Source organism: Mus caroli, unplaced genomic scaffold, assembly GCF_978045245.1.
Source record: "Mus caroli unplaced genomic scaffold, Mus_caroli_1 scaffold_4, whole genome shotgun sequence".
NCBI classification, from domain to species: domain Eukaryota; kingdom Metazoa; phylum Chordata; class Mammalia; order Rodentia; family Muridae; genus Mus; species Mus caroli.
In genome coordinates this window covers 95,739,672-95,766,290 of record NW_028227259.1, presented here as the reverse complement: position 1 = coordinate 95,766,290, position 26,619 = coordinate 95,739,672, and the positions used below count along the sequence as shown (strand labels likewise).

The window sequence follows — 26,619 nt, the reverse complement described above, 5'->3', positions numbered from 1 at the left end:
TAGTTGCTTATAGTTCTTTGTGTAGGGTCAAAGCTTTGCAGAGCCTGAAATTTTTATTTGTCTTAAAATTTCAGAGAAGATTTCTAACATGTTCTAAGTTTGAAAACATTCTCATTTAAAAACATAAAAACTATTTTAAATAGACATAAAAACTAAAATAAGAGAAATAAATGTAAATATTAGGAACATTATTATGTAAATAATTAGGAACATTATTATGTAGGGGCATAAATTCATAGGCTCGTAGTCAGTGCTATCATCAAGACATTTTGCTTACACATTGGATTTGTTGAAGCTAATTTACAAGTGACTGATGCTTTTGTTTGTATCTAGTAGAAACTAGGGATTTCTATTGCATTACCTTGTCTCTGAGAGTTGACCCTTTAACACTGTTAGTTCAGAAAGTTATTATTACTAATTTTTCAGGGTACTGCAAAACAGTATCCTTAAAATGCCAGGCTCGTCCAACCATGTACTTGATGATTTTGCTGTCTTTAACTCACTAAGAAAAGTTTAGATAGGGGTTAGAAAAATGGCTGTCAGCAAAGTGTGTGCATAAAAGCAGGTGTGATGGTTAGTGCTGTCAGACTTCAGAGCATCTGAAATCATTGGGAGAAGGGTCTCTTAGCATGTTTAGGGTGACTACATTAGTTGTGGTAAAAAGACCCTCTCACTGTGGGTACCACCATTCCCTAGGCAGGGATCCTGGACCTTAAGAATGGAAAAAGCAAGCTCAACACTAACATGCATGTATTTTTACTCTCTTCCAACCGTGGATGTATGATTGACTGCTTCAAGCTCCTGGTGTCTTGACTTCTTCATCATGATGTACTGTGCCTTGAATTATGAGCTAAAATAAGTCCCCTTCCCCTTAAATTGCTCTTTTATATCACAGAAACAGGAAAGGAAACTAAGACACTGGGTGTGTCTGTAACTTCCCTTCAGGGGTCAGGGAGTTGAGGCCTGGGGAGACAGGGAGGTCCCTACAGACTAGCCCAGTTGGTGAGTTCCAGATTCAATGAGACACTGTTTCAAAGATGCAAGGTGCAGAGTGATTTAAAAAACAAAAACCAAACACTTGAGTGTTGGGTAAACACATCAGTGTTGGGCTTCCACATACCACCCACCCACACTCGGAGATAATAATGAGTTATAGTAAGTTTATAGGATGATACATGTCTTCCTTTCTTGCTAATCCTCTAATAAATTAAATGTTTTTTCTGAGACCATCTTTTTTTTTTTTTAAAGAGATTTAAAAAGAAGGAAGTTTAAACGGTTGTTTACTATACATCCCTTTAGAATCATAAAATCTTAACATTTTGTTTCAGATATTTTTTGTTTCTCTGTGTAGGCCTGGCTGTCCTGGAACTGCTCTATGGACCAGGCTGGCCTTGAACTCACAGAGATCCGTCTGTCTGTCTCTGCCTCCTGAGTGCTGGGATTAAGGGCATGTGCCACCACTGCACGACTGTTTTATTTTTAGTTATGTGCATGTGTGTTTGGGTATGTACACACTAGTGATGGTGCCCACCAAGGCTGGAGGCACTGGGTTCCCTGGCACTGGAGTTCCAGGCAGTTGTGAGCTGCCCAGTGGGAATGGGGCAGGACTGTGAAACAAACTCAGATCCTTGTACTCTTGACTGCTGAGCCCTTTCTGCAGTCTCTGATATACCCTTGTAGCCGAGAGCAGAAGGGTAGAGGCAGCATAGGGCTGATGGATCTAGCTTTACCTGTGACCAGCTCTTGGATAGCAATCTTGTTTAACTTCACACTACCTTCTCCTTTTTTTTTGGAGTGCCTTGAAGCGAATTATATAGTAAAAGTTTCAGAATCAACTGCAGAACTAAAAGTATTTACAGAATCTGTTCTGTTTTTATTGGTGTTGAGGGATTTCAGTGGATGAGAGCAAGACCTTGTTTAGTGAAGTCATCTGCATGAAGCACCTGGCATAGTGGCAGTGACAGAGAGGGCTCTTTCCGTTGTTCTGCAGTAGCTTATGCCCTCAAGAGTTTACAGTGTGTGCTCTTTTGTTGCTGTTGGGACAAGATGACACTATGTGGCCCAGGCTGCCTCCAGCTTGCCTCAGTGCTCCTGCCTCTGGGTATTGCAGACTGGAGTTACAGGTGTGCACCCCCACACTTCAACTGGCATTTGGTTATCTAAATTTTAATCAGCAAATAATAATTTCTTAAGGTCATAAAATCAGTTGCCAAAGTTATAATTTGTTTTCTTTCCCTCCCTTCCTCCCTCCCTTTCTTTTTTTTTCCTAAGGCAAGGTTTCTCTGTGTAGCCTTGGAAGTCCTGGTATTCACTTTGTAGACCAGGCTGGCCTAGATTCACCTTCCTCTGCCTCCTGAGTTCTGGAATTAAAGGTATTCACCGAAACTACCAGGCTTAATTGTTCTTTTGTTTTGTTTTGTTTTAAATTTGGTTTGGAGGAGGTTGTTTTATTTGTTTGTTTGTTGTTTTGTTTTTAGTTTTTTGAGACAAGGTCTCTCTGTATAGCCCTGGCTGCCTTGGAACTCTCTGTGTAGACCAAGCTGGCCTCCAAATCCCCCTGCTTCTGTCTCCTGAGTGCTGGAATTAAAGTAGTATGCTGCCATGCCCAGCTTTTTTTTTTTTTTTTTTTTTTTAATTTTTTTTAGATTTCTATGTTTCTGGGTGTTTTTCTGGCATGTATATCTGTGCACCATGTATGTTCAGTACCAATGGAAGGTAGACTAGGACATAGGTTTTCCTGGTACCAGAGTTACAGGTGGTTGTGAATTGCTGTGTGGGTGTTGAGAATAGAACCTTTGTCCTCTGAAGAATACTCAGTTCTCTTAACCACTGAGCCATCTCTTAGCCTCCCTCTCATCCTCCCTTCCTTCCTCCCTCCCTCTCTTTCTCCCTATCTCCCTTCCTACCTCTCTTTCTTTCTTCCCTTCCTTCTTCCCTCCCTCCTTCTCTCTCTCTCTCTCTTTCTTTCTTTTATTTCTTTCTTTCAATACAAGGTGTTATCTGGGAGGTGGTGGCACACTCCTTTAATCTCAGCACTCAGGAGGCAGAGGCAGGTGGATCTCTGAGTTGGAGGTCTGCCTGTTTTAAGTTGTGAGTTCCAGAACAGCCAAGGCTACAAAGAGAAGCCCTGTCTCAGACTCCACCACCACCACCCCACCCCACCCCGCCAAAAAATTTTTACTATGTAGTTTTGGCTGGCCTATAATTCACTGTGTAAGCTAAGCTGGCCTAAGTCTCACAGGTGCTGGAGAGATGGCTCAATGGTTAAGAGCACTGATTGGTCTTCCAGAGGTTCTGAGTTCAATTCCTAGCAACCACATGACAACTCGTAAACATCTGTAATAGAATGACAACTCGTAAACATCTGTAATAGAATCCAGTACCGTCCTTTGGTGTGCCTGAAGACAGCTACAGTGTCTTCACATAAACAAATAAATCCTAGAAAAGAAATTCTTCCAAGTGCTGGAATTAACAGTGAGTGCTGAATTAAAGGCATGCACCACCGTATCCTGCTATAATTTCTTTGATAATTTAAATTAGGTATTGTCTTAGTTAGGGTTTTATGGCTGTGAAGAGACACCATGACCAAGGCAACTCTTATAAAGACAAACATTTAATTGGGGCTGGCTTAGAGTTTCAGAGGCTTAGTCTGTTATCATCATGGTGGGAAGAATGGCAGTGTGCAGGCAGACTTGATGCTGGAGGAAAAGAGAGTTCTACATCTTGATCCAAAGGAGGAGACTGTCTTTCGCAGGCAGCCAGGAGAAGGGCTTGGAGACCTCAAGGCTCACCTTTCCTTGGACATACTTCCTCTAACAAAGCCACACTTCCTAATAGTGTCATTCCCCATGGCTAAGAGTATTCAAACCACCATAGATATAAAGAAAATTTATAGATGATTCAGCAGATAAAGCTCTGACACTTGCTGACCTGGGTTCAGTCCCTGAGAGCTATATGGAGAAAGGAGAAGGCCAACTCCTGCAGGTATCCTCTGACCTCCACAAGTGCACGGTGCCTGTGTGCCTGCACACAAGACACACACACACACACACACACACACACACACACACCCCTACACACAGATTCATGACAATAAATGTAATTTTTAAAAAAGATTTATTTATTTATTATATGTTAAGTACACTGTAGCTGTCTTCAGACACTCCAGAAGAGGGCATCAGATCTCATTACGGATGGTTTTGAGCCACCATGTGGTTGCTAGGATTTGAACTTCAGAAGAGCAGTTGGTACTCTTACCTACTGAGCCATCTCACCAGCCCCCTAAATTTAATTTTTTAAAAACCAAAACCAGGAAAACTTCTAAGTTGCCATTGGTTGATGTTGTTTTTGTTTGCTTTGTCTTATGTTTTTGGATAAGGTGTTGCTATGTTACCTAGACTGGCCTTGAACCTCTAACCCGTTCCTCAGTGTCCCAAGTGTTGGGAAAATAAGTATGTACTATTACAGCTGGCAGTTGCTCTTATACTTATTTAATCTCTTTTGTTTAAACCTGGTTAAAGGAACCAGGTTGTGTTGTGTAACCCCCACTAGTGAAATCTAACTTGTTCTGCTGCCTGTATTTTGTATAGACAGATAGTAGAGATAGAGGCCAGAATCATTTTTTTTTTTTTTTTTGGAACGACTGCTTCTTAGTGATTTGTGCATTTATTTGCATCTATAGGTACTGAGTGCCTGCTGGGTCTGTTTTTGTGATACAAACACCACTGGTGGCCACTATTGTGATTTGTGCCTTATTCTGTTTACTGGCTGTAAAGAAGACACCTAACTCTAGACAGCTATTCTTGAAGAAGACTTGTATGTGTTCTTGATTTTTCAGAAATGCTTGCACATTGACCCAGACAAAAGACCCTTCTGTGCTGACCTTCTGCGACATGACTTCTTTCAAATGGATGGATTTGCTGAGAGGTACAGTACTGGCCTGTGCTCTGCAGGCTGTGAGGACCAGGGTCAAAGGGAAGGCTCCACAGCCAGGCTGTCTTAGTCAGGGTTTCTATTCCTGCACAAACATCATGACCAAGAAGCAAGTTGGGGAGGAAAGGGTTTATTTGGCTTACATTTCCATACTGCTGTTCATCACCAAGGAAGTCAGGACTGGAACTCAAACAGGTCAGGAAGCAGGAGCTGATGTAGAGGCCATGGAGGGATGTTCTTTACTGGCTTGCCTTCCCTGGCTTGCTCAGCCTGCTCTTATAGAACCCAAGACTAACAGTCCAGAGATGGTCCCACCCACAAGGGGCCTTTCCCTCTTGATAACTAATTGAGAAAATGCCTTACAGTTGTATCTCATGGAGGCATTTCCTCAACTGAAGGTCCTTTCTCTGTGATAACTCCAGCTGTGTCAAGTTGACAAAAAATTAGCCAGTACAATTGACCCCTTGTCAACTTGACACACAAACACATCACTAGTAAGCCTCAAACTTTACATTCTTATTCATCCCGAAGATCCAAATAACTTTAAAAGTCCCACAGTCTTTACATATTCTTAAAATTTCAGTCTCTTTAAAATATCCATCTCTTTTAAAATCCAAAGTCTTTTTACAATTAAAAGTCTCTTAACTGTGGGCTCCACTAAAATAGTTTCTTCCTTCAAGAGGGAAAATATCAGGGCACAGTCACAATCAAAAGCAAAAATTAAACTCCAACTGTCCAGTGTCTGGGATCCAACTCACAATCTTCTGGGCTCCTCTAAGGGCTTGGGTAACTTCTCCAGCCATGCCCTTTTAGGCACACATGTCGTCTTCTAGGCTCCAGATGCCTGTACTCCACTGCTGCTGCTCTTGGTGGTCATCTCATGGTACTGGCATCTCCAAAACACTGCATGATCACTTTAGTACTGGGCTGTCAATTGCAACTGAGGCTGCACATTCACCAATGGCCTTCCATGGCCTCTCACAGTGTCGAGCCTCAGCTGCTCTGCATGACCCCTTCATGCCTTCAAAACCAGTACCACCTGGGTGACACTTACACATTACCAAGTCCCGCTGCAGCAGGAGTAAAACCTTGGCTATCTCAGCCTCTTTGTGCTTTCAGAAAACACTTCCCAGAAGATGTCACCTCAATGATGCTGGTCTCTTCTTAATCACTGTTAATTTCTTAGTTGCAGCTAACCAGCATCAATAGCCCCAGTAATGGAAAGATTTTGCTTTAGTAGTTCTGGTATCTTGTTAATCACAGCTGATTCTTCAGCCCCAGCTAACCAGAACCACAGAATAATCAAACTCCAAAATAGCAATGGCCCTGAAAAGAGTCTTTAATTTTCCCTCTGAAATTTCACAAGCCAGGCCTCCATCTTCTGCACTGTTCTCAACATTATCTTCCAAGCTCCTACACAACATCCCACAGAGTTCTTAATACCGAATAGATCTTCTAGCCCAAAGTTCCAAAGTCCTTCCGCAGTCCTCCCCAAAATATGGTCAGACTGTCACAGTAATACCCCACTTCTGGTACCAATTTGTCTTAGTCAGGGTTTCTATTTTTGCACAAACATCATGACCAAGAAGCAGGTTGGGGAGGAAAGGGTTTATTTGGCTTACACTTCCACATTGCTGTTCATCACCAAGGAAGTCAGGACTGGAACTCAAGCAAGTCAGGAAGCAGGAGCTGATGCAGAGGCCATGGAGGCATGTTCTTTACTGGCTTGCTTCCTCTGGCTTGCTCAGTCTGCTCTCTTATAGAACCCAAGACTAACAGCCCAGAGAAGGTCCCACTCACAAGTGGCCCTTCCCCCTTGATCACTAATTGAGAAAATGCCTTACAGTTGTATCTCATGGAGGCATTTCCTCAACTGAAGGTCCTTTCTCTGTGATAACTCCAGCTGTGTCAAGTTGACACAAAACTAGCCAGTACACAGGCTTACTTGTTATTACTCCCTTTGCAGGACATCAGCCTTCTGCATCCTATGAAATCCCCAGGTGGTTCCTGTACCTATTAAACTGGAACTGCTGGATTTCATGAAACAGACTCTTTTCTGTCTTCATGTGGTGACACCGAGCGTTAATTCAGGTCACTGAACTCTGTGGTGTTGCTGCAACTGTGCAGTTGCCATTTCCTGTTGCTGCCAGACTCATGCTACACCAGGTCCAGTGGTCTTGCTGCTACTGTGCTAAGTCCTTGATATATCAGTCTTGTGGGTGCTAGTACTGCCTCAGTGTCTGTGGGTGCTTCTCCAAGTATCTATATCTATATCTATATCTATATCTATATCTATATCTATATCTATATCTATATCTATATCTATATCTATATCTATATCTATCTGTCTGTCTGTCTATTTATGTGTTTCCATGTGTGGCTGGATTTGTGTATGTGCACATAAATAAAGGTACTCTTGGAGGTCACAGGAGGGCAGAAGATGTGAAGCTGGTGTTAGAGGCAATGGTAAGCTTCCTGACATTGATGCTGGGAACCAAACTCAGAAGTTCTACAAGAGCAGCATGGGTTCTTAACTGCTGAGCTATCTCACCTGTCCTAAAGCTTTGCCATTTTGCATATCTCTTTAAAAATCTAGTTTAATAACACTACATCTGGATTCTTACATTTGCTTTTATATTAATTTGTGAACTATGTATGTTAGTTTTGTTTGAAGAAACAAATGTGTGTGTATTTTTAATAGTCTTTTGAGGTAACTTAGTATTCTTTGATTCTATGTCAAACTTAGATAGTATACCAGAACTTGGCAGTTGCAATTCCCTCCTTCTATCTTTTTGTCCTCTGTTCTTCTTTCCCTTCCTTGTTTTTATTTTTCATTATTCAAGGCAGTGTCTTGCATTGTACTTCGTCTGGTCTGAAACTCACTACATAGCCTCTGCCTTGGCTTCTCCTGCCTTGGCCTGATGAGTGCTGGGATTGACAGGTGGATGATGCCCTGCTTAGCTGTAGTATTCCTTAACTTAAAGTTTATTTTATTTTTATTTATATTGATTTGTGTGTGTATGTGTGTGTGTCGTGTATCTGCCTGTCTGTCATATGTGTGTGCTCACAGGGGCTGGAAGATTGTATTAGATGCTGTGGAGCTGAAGGCTTAGGCAGTTGTTCTGCCTGAGGCGGTTGCTGGGAATCTGGTGTGGGCCTCTGGAAAGCAGCAAGTGCTCGCTCGGAACTGCTGAGTCCTCCCTCCAGTCCCCTCGGAACTGCTGAGTCCTCCCTCCATTCCCCTCTGATAGTTTCTAAATGGCCGGCTCAGTGTGGAATTTAAACCATGGCAATGAACTTTGCTGTCTCTCTTGCATTAAATCTATTTTTGTCTGATCTTCTGACCTGATGTTTTGTCTGCATGCTTTTATGCTATATTCTCACCATTTGAAGCATATTGGTAATGTTGAATTATGCGGACCTTAAAAATGTAGGTATGTTTCTTTATATAATATTAAAAAAGTATACTTCATTTTACTAGAAAACTTTAGAATTATTGAAAGACCACTAAGATCCCAAGTTAACTGAATTGTAATTTTTCACATGGAAATTTGAATTTTATTGTTTACAGAACTATTTTCAGTTGATTTCCTTGCAGTGAGTAGCTCACCTTGTTCATTTTCAAAGCAGAATATTTGCCACATTCCCATCTGAATAAGCATGTTTTTCCTGTTAGTCATTTAAGTGAAGAATGCGTGTGGCTTGACTTGTACTTGGGTCACCATTTGAATGCTTCCTTAAGACAACCAATGCAGCCTGTGGTTCTTGTCACACAAGCTGAAGAGAGATGTTGTCCAAGGGCTTGTTTAGCTTTAGTAGAATTGACCCTTTTCTCTGCTGCACTCTGAGCATCCTTAAGTGACACTCCTCTCACGACCCCCCCACCCCAACACACAGTGAATGAGTGGGTGTGAGGCGCACAGGACTGATAGCCTGGCTTGGGGCAGTTCTTGGAGAGATGCCTGCCACAGCCTCATTCTCCATTTTGTTTCCAAGGTCCAGTGCTCACAGGCTGGTGCAGACATTCTCTTGCTGAGACTCCGGAGAGACTCCTCTGCACCCCGAAAGCCTGCAGGACAGCGTTTAGGAGCTAGTCATCTGCGATGGGATTTTTCTCGTTTTAAATAAAATGGATTAGTTTAATACTGAATTTTAAATAATTATCTTGAGTTTTTTCCTAGGTTTTTCTTTCTCATTAATTTTATTTTAATTGAGAAATATACTTTTATATAGGTTTTCTCAAGAATTGCAGTTAAAAATAGAGAAAGATGCCAGGAATAATTCTTTACCTAAAAAGTCTCAAAACAGAAAGAAAGAAAAAGATGATGCCTTAGGTGAAGAAAGAAAAACCCTTGTGGTACAGGTAAATGTTTATGCTTTAAGGTGTAAATCTGTGGATGGAAATAATGAAGATTTACATTTTTAAGATTAGATGTATTCATTTTATTTTATACATGAGTATTTAACCTGTGCATATGTGAACAACATACAGGCTTGGGACCTGTGCAGGCCAGAAGAGGGTGTTGGATCCTGTAGGACGGGAATTTCATATGGTTTGTGAGCCACCATGTGGGTGCTGGCAATCAAATCTTAGTCCTCTCCAGAGCAACAAGTGCTCTTAACCACTGAGCAGTCCAATAATGAAGATTTTAAAGTTTTCAAATACTGAGTAAACTGGTAACTGTCAACTTGGCTGCAAAAAAAAAAAAAAAAAAAAAAAACCTAAATAAACAAAAAGATAGTATCTTTCCTACAGACAATAACTTTAGAAAACATAATATATTATATTTTAAATGCTGAACAAGTACTAGAAGGTGCAGTAGTATTGCTTTGAAAATCACCTTATGTAAAATAATGACTTGAAGGATATAAGGAAATGCTGTATTCTGGGACAAGGATGAGTCATAACCATGCCCCAGGATCATAGACTTGAGTGACCCTGCATGACATGTTTTGCTATAAGATCTTTATAGCCACGGAGTGGAGAAGGTCATAAGTCAGAGCATTCACTGAACACACTGGTAGGTGTTAGGTAGGTGGGCTACGGCAGAGTGGGACATCTTGTTTGTATTACAGGTGTTATCTTAAAGCCTTTAGCTTTTAGGTTGTTAGAAGCTAGAGGTCTGTTATGCTTAACAGTACAGCCTCAGTTTACCAAGTAGTCTTGAGGAAGCTGGGTCACATACAGACTGTAGGTAGCTATGAAAAGGAGTAAGATATTCCTAGATAATTTTGGTTGTAGACCTATATCCATTGCTCTATAGTCACAGGTCTCACCTAGTCAGTCTACAAAATCTGTGGTACAGATGCAGCTCAATGAGAATTTTAGCCAGACAGTGGTGGCGCACTCCTTTAATCCCAGCACTCGGGAGGCAGAGGCAGGCGGATTTCTGAGTTAGAAGCCAGCCTGGTCTACAGAGTGAGTTCCAGGGCAGCGAGGGCTAGACAGAGAAACCCTGTCTGGAAAAAACAAAACAAGAAAAGAAAAGAAAAAGAGAATTTTAGTTCCACACACTCATCCAAGAATACTGGGCATCTCTGTCCATATACATGCATAAACATACATGTATATACACATGCTCACACATATGCACACACAGGTGCATACACACACATCACATGCACACACACACATACACTGGGGAGCAAATACATGCAACTTAGTCTGCTTTTCTTCCTTAATAATAGAAAATACAGATATTACTTTTAGAATTTTGGTAACATTTTAAACTTGTGATTCTGACATTTAGTGAAACATTTACTTTCCTGCTAAGTTATGCAGGATCTGTTCTTGATTCTGTTTCCACACTGTCAAGTTAACCAAAGGAAGAGTTTTCAGTTTGATGTTTGCTGACTCTGAATATGTAAGAACAAAAGCAGCAGTCTCTCTGTATTCCTCTTCTATTTTACTCCCCAACTGAAACATATACTCATGGACACAGACAGATCTACTGTCTGTCTGTTTGTCTTCTGTCTGTCTATCATCTATCAAGTTGGTATTCATCACATACAGTCTTCTTGTATTTTCACAATAACTATTTGAATAAGAATCTTGGTTTAACTGTAATTCCATAGGTAGAATAGGGATGTGAATTTTATTGTCAGATCATTAACTTGTCAACGTCTTTATTAATGTCAGGATACCAATGCTGACCCCAAAATTAAGGATTCAAAAGTGTTTAAAGTAAAGGGGTCAAAAATTGATGTTGAGAAAACGGAAAAAGGAAGTAGAGTTTCAAATGCCAACTGTCTCCATGACAACGGGACAAACCACAAAGGCTTGGCTTCCACCAGCCTCAGAGACTGCAGCAATGTCAACATTGATCACTCAAGGAACCCAGGCACAGCGATTCCTCCCCTCACACACAATCTTTCTGCAGTTGCTCCTGGTATTAATGCTGGAATGGGGACTATTCCTGGAGTTCAGAATTACAGGTAAGGATGGGAAATGAATCAAAAAATGCTTGTTAACTTGTTCACATTGTTTTACTGTCAAAATTCTGGATGCAATTTCAACTTACAAAATAGCTCTTTAAATATTTTTGACCTTTATGATGAGAATTTATTAGAATTTCCCAAAAAAGAAAAAGAAAAAAGAAAGAATGCATTTACCTGAGTTCTAGGTAAGTATTTTACTGTTGTTTACAATGAAGAGAAGCTATAGCAATTTAGTTTAATACCATGAAAGGCTGTCATTAATAAAAGGAATAATTTGTTGTCAGCATCTGCTGCTGTGTGGAATGGTGGTGAGCACTGAGTGGCACACAGAGGCTCCTTTGGGCATTTTCCTGAAAGAAGCAGCTATAGGAAGCCCAAGTGATGTGCTGAATGGTGGAATGTCGCTCGCACCAGATTCCTGTGTATTGTGGACTTGAGATTAGACATTAAGTTCTGATTAAACTGCATATCATTTAGCATAATGTCATTGATTTGTGTTTGAAAATAATTATTGATGATTCTAACTTAAAATTTTTGTTACAGAGTGGACGAGAAAACAAAGAAATACTGTAATCCATTTGTTAAACCAAATCAGCCTCCTCCAGCAGGGATTTATAATATGAATGTGAGCACATCCGTAAGTAACTGTTCTCTGCTGCAAAAGAGCAAGCACGGGTCACATCTAGACCTGTGCTGCTCATAAGCACGGGAGTGAATGGTTAAGTTTTACTTGGCACCATTGACTGAAACCTGAGTTATGCAGTGCTGTCCTCACTTGTCAGAGTCTAATTCAAAATTCCCAATGTCTACATACATTTTCTCAGTCCGGTCGGAAGATTCTCTCACGGTGCCATCTCACTTAGTTTGGCAGCATAGTGAATGTTCTTACCCTCATACTTGCAGTTCAGTTCTTGTTAAAGAGTAAATGAGAAGATACCATGTCTCACTAACTTACTAGAGTTTTGGTGAAAATATTTTGCATAATCACTTAAACATTTATGATCGCTCTGTTGTATATAAAACACAAATTGGATCAATTCAGTCTTTGTGGAGCTCATGGTCTCATAGATGAGCAAGGTAAAGACACAATGGCTTATTGACTCTGAGAGGCATATGTGTGGTTCACAGATAGCAGGCTGGTCCAAGACCACATCACGCAGTCACCTCTTATCCTGACCAAAACTCTCCCTTGGCCTCTGTTCTCTGTGGAAGGGCCAGAATCCTGATAGGTATTAAATCCCTGCATGAGTTAAGTCCCCAACCCTGTATTCCAGCTCTGTTTTCCTCAGTCTGTTCCAACTGTAGATTCCCTTTTGACTTCTGTGTGATGGTCAGATATACCCCTCCCTGCCTTTGGGCTTTTATGCTTACTGTCTGTCCTGCTTTAGAACATTCTCCCCCTAGACAAACCAGCACATGTTTTGTGTCCTCTTTAGTCCATAAGAAACCTTGAGGTCTTCTTTGAAATTGAACTCATTTGAATATGGCACCTCATCCTCCACTGCTATCTAAACCCACTCCTTACCTTGTTTTCTAGCAGTGTATACAACTGATATCCTCTGTAAGTGATACATAGTTTGCCTTCCAGCAATGGGAAGTAACTTCCAGCTCAGAAGTCTGTGCTTTTGTTTGTCTTGCTGAGCCATCCCATCATATACAGTAATGCTTATTCAGACTGTTCAAGCTGCTGGAGAGGGTCTGGAAGCATAAATGTCAGAAGCTGGGTACCAAGAATCTAAAGGGACAGTAAACCTGGTGGTTGGCTAATGCGTCTGAAGACCAACAGGTCACAGTTACAGTAAAGAACATCCACTGTTGCTGAAAACCCCACGCGGTGGTCTAATGCTGACCCTCTGGCATGAAGAGCCAAGATGTCATGTCATCTTCAGCTGCCTATTGCTTGTTGTGTCTTCTACTGAAGATTGGCTAAGGGGAGAAAAGAAACTAGAGAACAGATTGTTAGCAAGTTTGATAAATTTGATAAAATAATGGGCTGAAACCGTTTTCTGTATCAGTAATGTCATTAAAGTTTTATTATCCCAGCCCTTGAAATGACGCGTGAGCATAGTAGTTACAGATGAAAGCCTAGCTCACCTTAAAACTAATGTATGTATGTCAATCATTCTGGTGATCAGGTCTCAGGTGAAAAGTACCTCCTGCAGGCAAACAAGAAAAGGAAGGAATATCCCAAAGCAGACGTGCGATTGCCTGAACTAAACTATAACCATCTTCCTGAACTGAGAGCTTTAGAAGGCATAGGTACGTTTGTGTGCTTCTACTTTCATCCCTTTGTTTATATTGCTAGATTGTAAATTAAGTAAATTAACAATTCACTCATGTATACTAAGTACTTACAAATGTGAAAAACAGTTCCTAATTTTTTTCATTATGTTTTTGATTCTTTTCATCTAGCTCGAAATTCTAGGCTAATAAAGAAAGAGAATAAATGCCTTTCAGAATCTCGAATTCCCTCTCTGGCTGCCATTGACCTGCACGCGTCCAGTGTTGCATCACACCAGGTATGGAGATGTTCTTCACAGGTGCAGCTCAGGTGCAGAGATACTCTTCACAGGTGCAGCTCAGGTGCAGAGATACTTTTCACAGGTGCAGCTCAGGTGCAGAGATATTCTTCACAGGTGCAGCTCAGGTGCAGAGATACTCTTCACAGGTGCAGCTCAGGTGCAGAGATATTCTTCACAGGTGCAGAGATACTCTTTACAGGTGCAGCTCAGGTGCAGAGATACTCTTCACAGGTGCAGCTCAGGTGCAGAGATATTCTTCACAGGTGCAGAGATACTCTTTTTTTTAATTAATTAATTTATTTATTATATGTAAGTACACTGTAGCTGTCTTCAGACGCACCAGAAGAGGGCATCAGATCTCATTATGGGTGGTTGTGAGCCACCTTGTGGTTGCTGGGATTTGAACTTCGGACCTTTGGAAGAGCAGTCGGGTGCTCTTACCCACTGAGCCATCTCACCAGCCCTGCAGAGATATTCTTCACAGGTGCAGAGATACTCTTCACAGGTGCAGCTCAGATGCAGAGATACTCTTCACAGGTGCAGCTCAGGTGCAGAGATATTCTTCACAGGTGTAGCTCAGGTCTCACACAGATTTGATGTGCTTCAGGGGGAATGTGCTCTTAGGAATTTGGTAAGTCTCATATGGGATCAGTTTTGTTTGTAAGTTCATTATGCATAGAACTTTATTACACACATTTATCATTAAACTGCTGACCTGATATAATCCATTCTTTAGTTTTAGCTTTTGAGATGGGGCCTTTATCTTTAAAATTTTTATAAACTTTATTATAAAAACTTGCAAATAAATAAAAACATCACATACCAAAATTAACCATATCAAAAGTCTGTATAACTTAGTGAAGTTCTAAACAGTTAGAATTAACATTCAGAATGGAAGCTGTGGAGTGTAACACAAAATTTTATACTGAAGTATTGAATATAGTTCATGTACCTATCTACTATCCAAACAAACAAAATGATGATAGAATTAGAACTAGAAGAACAGTCAGCTGTGCATCCTGTCTTAGCTCGTGCCCATAGCCTGCACTCAGCCTTTCTTCTTCTCTTTCCTTCATGTTGTATATATTGGCATTTACATGTGTTTATATGTACACGTGAACTTTTGGATAGACTTTGCATATGAGAGAGAACATGTTTCTTTCTTTTTTTTTTTTTTTTTTGGTTTTTCGAGACAGGGTTTCTCTGTATAGCCCTGGCTATACTCACTCTGTAGGCCAGGCTGGCCTCGAACTCAGAAATCTGCCTGCCTCTGCCTCCCGAGACGTGCGCCACCACTGCCTGGCTTTTTTTTTTGACATGTTTCTTTTTAAGCTTGTGTGGTTTCATTTAATATTACACATTCCAGGTCCATTCATCCTTTTGCAAATTATACAACTTGATTTTTCTTTAGAGCTGGGCAATGTTACATAAACACACACACACACACACACCCCACATTCACAGACAGCCAGACTGATTCTAGTGTTTTACTTTAGTGAATAAAGCAGCAGAAAACATGGTGTGCAAGATCTCTATAGTAGGGTGTGGATATTCAGGAGGAGATGCAGGGCCATATGGTTCCACTTCTAATTGTTTAAAAAATCACCAAACTCATTTTCGCAATGGCTGTAGTAGTTTTCAGTGAATAAGGATTCCTTTCTCGTCACATCTTCTCCAACATTTTTTAAAAAACATTTATTATATATATATGTGTGTGTGTGTGTGTGTATATATATGTATATCTATATATACATATATATGTGTGTGTATATATATATATGCACATTGTAGCTGTTTTTGCTGGGAAATTGAACTCAGGACCTCTAGAAGGGCAGTTGTTGCTCTTAATCGCTGAGCCATCTCTCCAGTCCCCTTCTCCAACATTTGTTGTCAGATTTGTCGATGATGGCCATCCTAACCAGCACGAGATGGTATTTCAAAGCAGTTTTAATTTGTATTTTTTTGATAGCTAGGGATATCAAACACTTTGACAAATAGTTATTGGCCATTTGTATTTCTTTTTTCAGAAGCTGTAGAGCTCGTTTCATTTGCCTATATGTGTAAGTTGACTGTCAGCTTTATTTCCTTGACATTTAATTTTTGTAATTCTTTGTGAATTCTGGATGCTAGCCTCTTGTCTGAAGTGTGGATCCTTCTCTCCTACTCTGTGGCCTGTCTGTTAGCTCTGCTGACTGTTCCCTTTGCTGGTTAGAAGTGTACTTTCTCACACTCCCGGCTCCTGCTACTGGGGTTAGTTAGTCCCTGTGCTGTGGATGTTCTATTTGAAACAGTCTGGCCTACCCAGATATTTTGAAGGGTATCCCTTATGCTTTTTTTTCTAAGTTTCAGACTTTAAATTAAGGTCTTTGGTTCATTTTGAATTGAGTTTGCTGCAATGTGAAAGATATAAAGCTAATTTAATTCTTCTGCCTTAGGAATCGATTTTGCCAGCACCATTTGTTGGATAGGCATTTTCCCAAAGGAGTTTTTGTCTACTTTGTCAAAAATTAAGTGGACATAGCTCTGCCATTTTATTTTGGGTCCCTCATATTTGGCCCACCTGTCTGCTCTTTTCCAGTACCTGTTGGCTTTATTGCTGCAGTAGAGCATATGTTTTGGTGCTGTGATCTCCAGTATTTCTCGTCTCCTTAGTACGTAGCCTATCCATGCTCTTCTGTGGCTTCATAGACATTCCTGTATTGCTTCCTCTCACTTTAATTCTGTATATTAATTTTGGTAGTATAGACATTTTCACAGTATTAATTCTATCCAGGAATATTTCTAGTATCTTCTGTGATTTTTTTTTTCAGTATCTTGAAATTTCAATCATAGAGGTCTTTTACTTTTTCGGTTAGGTATGTTCCTAAATACTTACTTTTGGCAGGAGTTATTTTGGATGGAATATTTTTTCTAATTTCTTTCTTGGGCAGTAACTGTTGGTGTAAATGAGAGCTACTTCCGTTTGTGTTGATTTGTATGCTGGCACTTGATGGCAGTGTTTATTATGACTGAGGATTTCCTAGTAGACTCACTAGGTCTTTTAAGTAAAGAATCTTGTTATCTGCCCATAGCAATGGTTTGACTTTTTCCCTTTATGTCTTTATCTGGTCTTACTGCTCTAGCCAAGAGTTTGGGCACTGTATCTAATAAGAGAGAGAAGATTGGAAATCCTTGATCCTGATTTTAGAGGAATGCTCTGAGTTTTTCTTCATTTGTTAGAATGGTGTGGTAGTTTGACTAAGAATGGCCAACACAGGCTCATATATTTGAATGCAATATTAGGAAGTGTGGCCTTGGTAGAGTAGGTTTGGCCTTGTTTGAGGAAATGTGTCACTGGGGATGGGCTTTGAGATTTCAAAAGCCCAAGCCAGGCCCAGTGGCTCTCTCTCTCCTGCTGCCCGTGGATCCAGAAATAGAACTCCTCCATCACGGTGTCTGCCTGTGTGTCACCATGCTTCCCACCATGCTGATAATAGACTAAGCCTCCAAAACTGTAAGTGAGCCTTAATTGTTTCCTTTGTAGGAGTTGCCATGGTCACGGCTTGTTGTATGAAACATTTATTTCTGAAGTCTCCAGAATTTTTATCATGAGCTTCGTCAAATAGCTTTTGAGCTTCAACTGAAATATGATTTTTGTCTCTGGAGTTTCTGTATGTTGAATCAACCTTGATTTTGGTATTAAACCTACTTAGTCATAATATCTAATCTCCTTTTTCCGCCTCTTTCTTTTCAGCTTTGTTTGTTTGTTTGTTTTGTTTTGTTTTGTTTTTGTTTTTGGTGAGAAAAGGTCTCTTCTGTCCTGGAACTTGCTAATGTAGATCAGGCTAGCCTTGAACTCACAGAGATCTACCAGTTTCTGCCTCCTGAATGTTAATTTAAAGGTCTGCACCACCATGCCTGGTGATATATAATCTTCTAAATGTGCTCCTAAATTCAGTTTGCAAGTATTTTCTTGATGATGTTTGCATCTATGTTCACCGAGGAAGTAGGTCTGTAGTCCTCCAGTTCTATTTTATGGAACAAGTTAAGAATTGATCTGGGACTTCTTGGAAGCTTGATAGACATTAGCAGTGATTCCACCTGGTCCTGGGCTTGTCTTCACGGAGAGCTTTTAGAAACAGCTTCGATCTTGTTGCTGTAATGGGTTGGCTTGTGTTCTATATTCAGGGATTAATTTTGGTATATGATATGCTTTTGGAATTCTTGTATTTCCTCCAGGTTATCCAGCTTTTCAGAGTCCAGGTTTGCATTGTAATTTGAGTGATGCTCTGAGCTTTCCTGGAGCCAGTGTAATGGCACCCTTTGGTATCTAATTTTACTAATTTTTATTTTCTCTCCCTTCTTTGTCAGATCAGCTAAGGGTTTGTTTATGTCCTTAACTTTTTCACAGAGCCAACTCTTGGGTTGGGTTTGTGTTTTATCCTTTTAACATCAGTGCCACTGATTTCTCCCGGATCGTCGTTTGTTCTTGCACTGTGCTCTGTTCAGGACCAGCTGCTTGTTTCCTGAGAGCCTCAGGTGCATCACTCGTTGTTTTATTTGATATCTGTCTCTCAGGTTTTTAAATAACGAATCCTTCTCACAATAAGCTCTCCTCTGTAAACTGCCTTGGCTGTGCCCCAGAAATGCTAATGGTAGGTGACTTAATTATCAGTTATCTCCTGAGAGTTTAAAATCGCTTGACTGCTTTCTTACATGCCATATTATCCATTCAGAAGTGTGTTGTTTAATTTCCAAGCATTTTTTTGTGTTTTCTGTAGTTTCTCTTACCATTGATTTCTAGTTATGGCATTATGGTGTGGTAGGAGATAAGTAATTTTCTCTTTTTGTTGTTTATTTTGTTGAGACTTGACTTGTGTCCTTTGGTGTGATCAGTTTCAGAGAACTTTCCATGTACTACTGTTGGGTGGAACATGTACTATTTTGTTAAGTCCAGTTCATCCACAGTATATTTTAGCTCTAAAATGTCTTTACTTATTTTCAGTTTGGAAGACCTATTTAAGTTTGAGAGTAGAATATTGAAATACTCTACTCTCATTATATCAGGGCTTATGTGGCTATTTATGTCCTTAGTGTTTGTTTTATGAAATTAAGTAGTCTAATATAGAGAGCATAAAGATTTACTATTGTTTTATATTTTGATGAATTGTTTTTTTAATAGGTAGTGTCCCTTTTATCTTTTTCACTTAGCTTTGGTTTGAAATTCACTTCGTATGATATAAGAATAGCTATGCTGGCTTGTTTTCATTTTACTTTTGCTTGGTTGTTTTCTATCCTTTGATATTAAGTCCTTGGGTATGTGTGTTGGTTAAGTGTGTTTTTTTGGAGACAGCATGTAGATAGCTCTTGTTTCCCCCCGCCCCCCTAGTCCCTTAGTTTGTATCATTTTAGTGGTGAGCTGAGGCTCTTCACACTTAAAATGTTATGGGAAGGGGTTTTCTATTTCCTGTGAATGTACTAGGTGATGCTCTGTTTTGCTGGATTAGCTTGGTTGCTGCACTGGAAACGGTCGTTTCTGTCCTCAGTCTAGTTTGTTTATCTATAGTTAGGCTATGCTTTGTCTCTCTCCTTGTCAAGTCCCACTGAGAATCTTCTGCACTGCTGATGTGACTTTCATGAACTGCCTTGCCTGGGTTTCTTCCTTTGAAACATCTTTATGTCCCCATGAGTATTGGAAAACAGTTTGCAGGGCATAGTGTTCTCAGCTCATAGTTGTTTTCTTTCTTTCTTTCTTTCTTTCTTTCTTTCTTTCTTTCTTTCTTTCTTTCTTTCTTTCTTTCTTTCTTTCTTTCTTTTTCTGGCTTTTCGAGACAGGGTTTCTCTGTATAGCCCAGGCTGTCCTGGAACTCACTTTGTAGACCAGGCTGGCCTCGAACTTAGAAATCCATCTGCCTCTGCCTCCCGAGTGCTGGGATTAAAGGCGTGTGCCACCACGCCCAGCTAGTTTTTTACTTTCAAAGCTGGAGATATTCCATATTCCAGTGGCTCTTCTGGTTGCTAGGATAATCCCGCTATTTCTGCCTTTGTCTCTGAGTTGACATTTTCTTGTGCTGCTTTTCAGATTATTTCTTCACCTTATATTTTGACATCCTCACTGTACTACGTCATGGCAAGTGTCCTCTTTGGATATGTCTGTCTGGAGTTGTATATGCCTCTTGTGTCTGGAAGCCTGTTTCTTTCTGTAAACGTGGGACGTTCTCTGTGATAATTCCTTTCCTTTCCTTTCCTTCTTCTTTTTTGTGTAGTAGCCACTCTTCCCCACCCGCTTCACGATAATGTGACTAAATAATCTATTTCATTCAATTTTACCTCTGTTCCTTCTTCTGTACTGTAAATTCTCAAGTTTCACCCGTGATTGTGTCCCAGACTTCTTGGAAGTATCAGCCATTCCTATTCTCCTTCATGTACTACCACCACCACCACCCTGAGATATATTTGTCTGTCTGTATTATCATCTCAGGGTCTGTCCATTTGTTTTCTGAGGCAGGATCTCTCACTCACCTGGAATGTACCGAGCAGGCTAGGCTGCTCAGCCAGCAAATCACATCTGTCCATGTGTCTCAGCGTCTGCAGTGCTGAGATGATGATAAGCACGTGCTGGGATGCCCAACCCTTCTCTATGTAGATTCTGGGCACTAAACTCAGCTCCTCACGCGTGTAGGAGCTTCACACCCGAGTTCCCAGTGCTCCACTCTGCTGTTAGCCCATACATCAGATCTTAGCACTCCACATGCTCCCGTACTTAGTTCAAAAATGCCCAGTTATTTTCTTAAGCCCCCGTGCCTGTTTCAGCCATTTATTTTAAGTACATTTTTCTCTACTTTGTGTAACAGTTATAATGGCTTAGGTTCCAACAGATTTTTGGTTTTGTTTTGGGATGAGTAGAAGAGATTGGTTGTAGTGGGGCCATGGCAGACCAGAGGGCCTCCTTTTTGTTTGTGGGGTTTTGTTTATTTATTTGTTTGTTTGTTTCTTTTGGGGGAACTTGGTAGCCTAGGCTGTCCTTGAACTGGAAATCCTCTCATCTCTCTAGTGCTATGATATCTGGTTCTAAAATGTCTTCTAAAACTATATTTTATTTTATATATCTGAATGTTCTGTCAGCATGTATACCATAGGCATGTCCAGTCAGAAGAGGAGCCCATGAAAGTGGACTGGAGTTACAGATGTTGTCAGCCAGTACGTGGGTGCTGGGAATTGAATCCAACAAATACTCTGAACCACTAAGCTCTCTCTCCCACCTCTCTAACAATTCTTTTAATGTATATAAACTAGGGGTGGTGTTGTATATCCATCATTCCAACACTTTGGGATTGGAAGCAGGAGGATCAAGAGTTCAAGGTTGTTCTTGGCTACATAGCAAGCTGGAGGCCAGTCCTGGCTACAATAAACTCTGTCCCCCAAACAAACAAACAAATAAGACATGTATAAGTATACAAATAGGGGCCTCTTACTTCATCCTTTTTCATGAAAGCAATTCAGCTACAAAGAGTCTTAACAAACACAGTCAGAATTCTTGTGGAGTAGGAGTTTTACAATTACTGGGCACCTGTAATGCTTGTTTATTAATTTATAGGGAGCAGGATCACCCCTGTCAGATGATTCTGAGGCTGATTTGCCTCGGATGGAACACCAACACTGAGACTCATTTTAATCCTGAACAGGGTAGGTCTGATTCCTCACACTTACAGCTGTGTAAACTCTTCATGAGACACTTTAGTGAAAACATTCTCTAGTGATTCCATGAGAACTGCTGCTGGCAAAGAAGTGGTGTATTGCTTAGAAGGTCAGGAGTGATGCCCTCCAGGGGAACATGGTTGTCTTCAGGATCAGTCTTTCCCCTGTAGGCTTGCAAAGCAAGATCCACTCAGTATTGCCCACCAGTTTCTGTCCCAGTACCAAATCTACTCTATATAAACAGTACTTGCTTCATAAGAAGTGCCCCAATCCCACTCAGACTTATTTTAATAATAATCTGCTGGAACCTTAAGCTTAACATTTCTTATTCAGTATCTCATTAATTCTATGTAGAATATGATATTGATAAAATTACATGTGCTATAACTGTGTCATTGCAATTAATTTATTAACGTCAACAAAATATTTTGAACACCTGTGGCATCAAAGCTAAATTGACTTTCAAGTGAACAAAGCTTAACTGCAAGCCTTCATTTACACAAGCCCTACGAAGGCCCCAGGAAAGGTCTCCATGATGCAATCCCTGAACTATGAACCATCAAGTCATGTGAGTTCATAGTTCTACAAGTTGTGTGCTCTATAAAATTTAGATCAGTCAATGTTTGCATAAAATGAGACAGTATGCTACACATCATTGTTTAGATTGGTAGTTATCTTAAAGATTGTCTTTAAAATATTGAAGTTTCTTAGACTACAAGCACCTGCAAGTGTTACCAACATACTCACTATGGGAAAGTAAGTGACAAAACAGTCAGCTTCCAGAAAGATCCTGGTAAAGTGTTGGTGTGCACCCTGCTTTTAGATGCTGCCAGCCCTTGAGATGACGTCCTCTTGCACGAGAGCACTGATGCCCTAGAGGAGATCTGCGGTTTGACTGTTTCCTTCTGGAAACCTATGCTTTCTAAGAAAGGCTTTGTAGAAGAAGGGAAGACAGACTTCCAAAGACTTCAAAGGAAGATTGAACAAGTGCCCCTTCACCTTTCCAACCTATGATGCTATTTCAAGATATATCCATGGAACAACAGTGACATGGTTATTGTTACATGAATGTGTATTTGATATTAGTAGATTGTGTATTTAAAGTTATCTGAGATTAAAAGTCAGTAAAAAAAGGAGAGAATCATTATAAAAGGTCATGATTTTATGCATTGAACTTTGTGTATTATCTATATAAATGTTTACAGTTGAAGAAAATGAAAAAAAGCTAGGATCTGTAAGAGCAAAGTTTCCTTTACCTTAACTCTAGGAACACACTTTAAAAGTTTGCTTCCGGGCATGAGAGTAGTGTGAGGCTGTGGTCAGCGGGTTAGACTCGCGTCTTTGTTTCCTGTCATTGCTGACTGACTTGTCTCTACAGATCTAAGATCTGTGCTATTGCAAATCTGCCAGAGAATCCTTTTGTTTCTAATGACTGTGGTGTTGGCTAGTCTTCTGTACTGAGAGATTCTAGTGCTAATGTTCTGCATGAAAGGACAAGATGGGAGTGGTGTGGGGACAGTTTTGTGGGTACACCGTTGAGTGAAGAACTTTTTCTCCTTGAGGAAAAAGGTATAAAATATAAAAATAAGAGATGGGTGCAGAGCTGCCTGGCAGTCTGTCTGGTTCTCCTGGCTAGGCCAGTTGCCACTGAGTCACTCAACCAAAGAGGCTTTTGGAGGCTTTGATGGAGTCCACTCTTGTCTCTGATAGTTTGAGGTTGATAGTGGACAAACCACAGAAGTTCCTATTGCCCTATCACCTCAGATACTTAGCCTTACCCCAAAGCCTTTTACCAAGGTGGGAAGTCATCACATGTGCTCCACATATGCTTTCTGATATATAGGTTTACAACCTTTCAGGTGGGAGGATTAGGCCATTTTGATTCCAGGGTCTTAGTGTCTGTGTTTCCAGCCATGCTCCTCATTTATCCTTTGGGAAAATAGCTGTTCAGGGGACCATATTTGTGTAGTGTTTTTGCATTAGCCAACTAATGGGATCTTTTTTCTTTTTTAAGCTGTTGACTAGAACTTAGCCTAAGAATTGAACAAGAATTCTTCATTCTGCTGAGGGATGTAAAAATGAAATCGTAAACTTGGACACTTGTAGTAGACATTCAGGATGAGGCAAAATAAAGGGTTCTAACATAAAACAAATCTGTTGGTAATAGTTGAATAAATGTTGATTTTTATTCAAAAGCTGAATTTTAAACCTCTGACCAAGGGTTTGCCTAGACTAGCAAGACTAATATGCTGATAAAACTCACTGTGTCAGTAGTAATAGGCTTTCTACTAAAATACCACTATTTATTGTTATTTTGAAAATATTGCCATCAGCTAGCAGATGGGGAGGAGACAGTACTCGAAGCTGATTGGCACCCGAAGCTAATTTAAGGGCTGTTGTCATGTAAAGGCCAACGTGAGAATATCAGCCTGACAAGGGAGGGTCTGCGTCAGCTACCTTACAATGTGTACTCTTGAGTTTGCTATCTTTGGCCTATTAAGATACTTTATGAACTTTACAATTAAGAGATTAAAAATCATTTCTTAAGTCCTTATTGATATCTGAAGATCATATTTTGTTAGACCTTGGTGAGGAACTAAAGAAGTCGATGCTGTTCAGATGAAGTCTCTAGGTACTAAGCTAACATGTTCTCTTTTATCAATGCGCAGTATTTAGTCTCTTCTTACAAGAATGTCATTTATGTAAACATGCTAATGTGAAATCAATTTATGTACTTTTGGAGACCATGGGCTTGCTGTGCCCACCTGTGTTTTAAAATGAATAAATATTGTCTAACTAAGCACGATATATGGTTTTAATTCATATTAAGAGATTATAAATAATATACATACCAGTGTATGGTATTAATAAATAAAATTGAAATCGTTTTTTCCTCTCCCTTTTTGTAAAGATTCCAGATATAGGGGTGGCAAATTAATTTTTCTTGTACGGTTGTTGCTATATGTAGACAGTATTGTAGCAAAATAACATTTTATAACAACTATCTAGCAAGAGGAGGGTTAGAGCCTGGGTTTTGTGTGTGTGTTTGGAACTTCAGGCTTCCCACTGAAGAGGGAACATGGAAACATTTTCTTAGGTGACTCTAAGTTCTGCTTGTTTGTAATCTTAGTGCCATATATGGCTGGATCTGTATTAAGCTGTTGGTTGGACTATACTGAAAAATGTGCTTGAATATTTTTAAGGCCTTCTCATGCAACCAGGGAACAGGGAAGCAGTGGCCACTGGAGTCCCATTCCAGGGTTTAGGCTTATCTAGTGAGTTCAAATAACATTCTCTGATATTGGGGTTTTTTGTTTTTTTGTTTTTTTTGAGACAGGGTTTCTCTGTATAGCTCTGGCTGTCCTGGAACTCACTTTGTAGACCAGGCTGGTCTCGAACTCAGAAATCCGCCTGCCTCTGCCTCCTGAGTGCTGGGATTAAAGGCATGCGCCATCACACCTGGCTCTCCGATATTGTTTTTGTTGAGTGTGTTTACCTCAGAAAGAAACCCTTAACTCTTCTACTTGTATAAAAAGTTATGTTCCCATATTTCTTTTTAATAGTATGATGTTTCCCCTCTTCTTAGCATCAGGCATGAAGTAACTTGAGACTGCCTTACCCCAGCTCCTCTCCTTGTAACATTAGTTTTGGACACCTGATACATTACACACTGCAAACTTTCTTCAAAACAAAAATATCATTTTACTTTGGTTTTTGTGAAAACTTGTCTCCCCCCACACCCTGCCCCATTTTGGAGCCTTCTCTGATTCTTTCATTATTTACTTTGCCACGCAAGATCATTTCTTGTAGAAGTAAGATAGATTCCAGTAACATTCTGGGAAAGCTATGTCAGCAAGATAGGATCAGGGAAATGAAAACATTGTATCTCAAGTCTCCACATTTTCCCCATCTCTACACTAGGGCGAGGCCTCCAGTCAGTGGACAAGAATATCCTAGTGTCACGGCCGTGGTGACTTTTCCTTGTCCCCCAAGATTGGGAAGCAGGGCTTATTAATGTGTTTCTCTACTAGAGTAGCAACAGGAATAGCAGCTGAAGGCCGAGATATCATCCATAGTCTCTATGTAGATAGGTTAGACAGCTTAAAGAGGTTGCTATTGATAAGAAAGCCAAGTGGTATTTGTGACATAAATTATGGTTATGATTATTGACAGCAGAAAACAATTTGTAAAACATTTATTTAGATAGATGAAGGCCCAGTGGCTACAAGTTCCGGCTGATTTCCCAGAAGACTTGTCAGCTCACAATTGTCTATAACTCTAGTTTCAGTGGATCTGATGCCCTCTTTTGGCAAAATACCCATACACATAAAACACGAAGTTTTACTAGCTTATGTGAGCTTTTGGTGTATAGACTCCTGGTATGACTTGCTTGCTTATCCACTTCTAAAGGAAGAAATGAGAAGTTTCCTTAGTCATTAAGCAAAGCTTCAGTCAATGGCTACTGTACTGATTTTCTGCTAAATTCTATTCCCTTAATTATCAGAACTAAGAGGAAATGGGATTATGCTGAGTGGGTTGTGTTAGCAGCACCATATCTGCAGAAGTGCATAGCCTTTACACTGTGGTGAAGGCGAGGGCAGATGCTGGAGGGACGGTCATGGTGGTCTCCAGAAGGCAGCATTTGAAGCTAAGAAGCTTTGCAGGAGAGTTCTGTGAGTTCAAGGTCAGCCTACATGACATGGTTTCACCATGTCCAAAAAAAAAAAAAAAAAGTATGCTTCATTTTAGTTTTGAGTAATTCTGCCAAATTTTACTTCAAAAAGACTCTAGGTAATTAGATTTTTTTTTTTACATTACATATTATTATTTTTGGTATCTTAATTTTATGTGGTGAGCTGGCGCGTAGGTGCTGGTAACCAAACCCAGGTCTAGGAGAGCAGTCAGTGCTCCTTACCACTGAACCATCTCTCCAGTCCCTAGCTAAGATTAATATATTTTCTTTATTATATAATTTATAATTTGTAATACATTATAATTTATTATATGTTAGTAAATTTTATTTCAGTTTATCTGATCTCTTTGATTTACA

At 40.1% G+C, this 26,619-nt stretch overlaps 1 protein-coding gene across 3 annotated transcripts in view; it reads left to right on the top strand.

Annotated features, from left to right (window-relative positions):
- Cdkl2 (cyclin dependent kinase like 2) overlaps window positions 1–23,778 on the top strand; it is a 40,531-nt gene extending 16,753 nt beyond the window's left edge. For 2 of the 3 annotated variants that reach the window (XM_021163243.3, XM_021163244.3), the window contains exons 7-14: window positions 4,838–4,926; window positions 9,166–9,295; window positions 11,072–11,367; window positions 11,914–12,007; window positions 13,506–13,629; window positions 13,783–13,889; window positions 21,469–21,557; window positions 22,393–23,778. In XM_021163243.3, coding sequence (XP_021018902.1) covers window positions 4,838–4,926; window positions 9,166–9,295; window positions 11,072–11,367; window positions 11,914–12,007; window positions 13,506–13,629; window positions 13,783–13,889; window positions 21,469–21,534 — 906 coding nt within the window. In that variant the 3' untranslated portion in view covers window positions 21,535–21,557; window positions 22,393–23,778. The remainder of the gene's footprint in view (window positions 1–4,837; window positions 4,927–9,165; window positions 9,296–11,071; window positions 11,368–11,913; window positions 12,008–13,505; window positions 13,630–13,782; window positions 13,890–21,468; window positions 21,558–22,392) is intronic. The other variant, XM_021163247.3, reaches the window with a different exon arrangement.
- The last annotated feature ends 2,841 nt before the right edge of the window (window positions 23,779–26,619 follow it).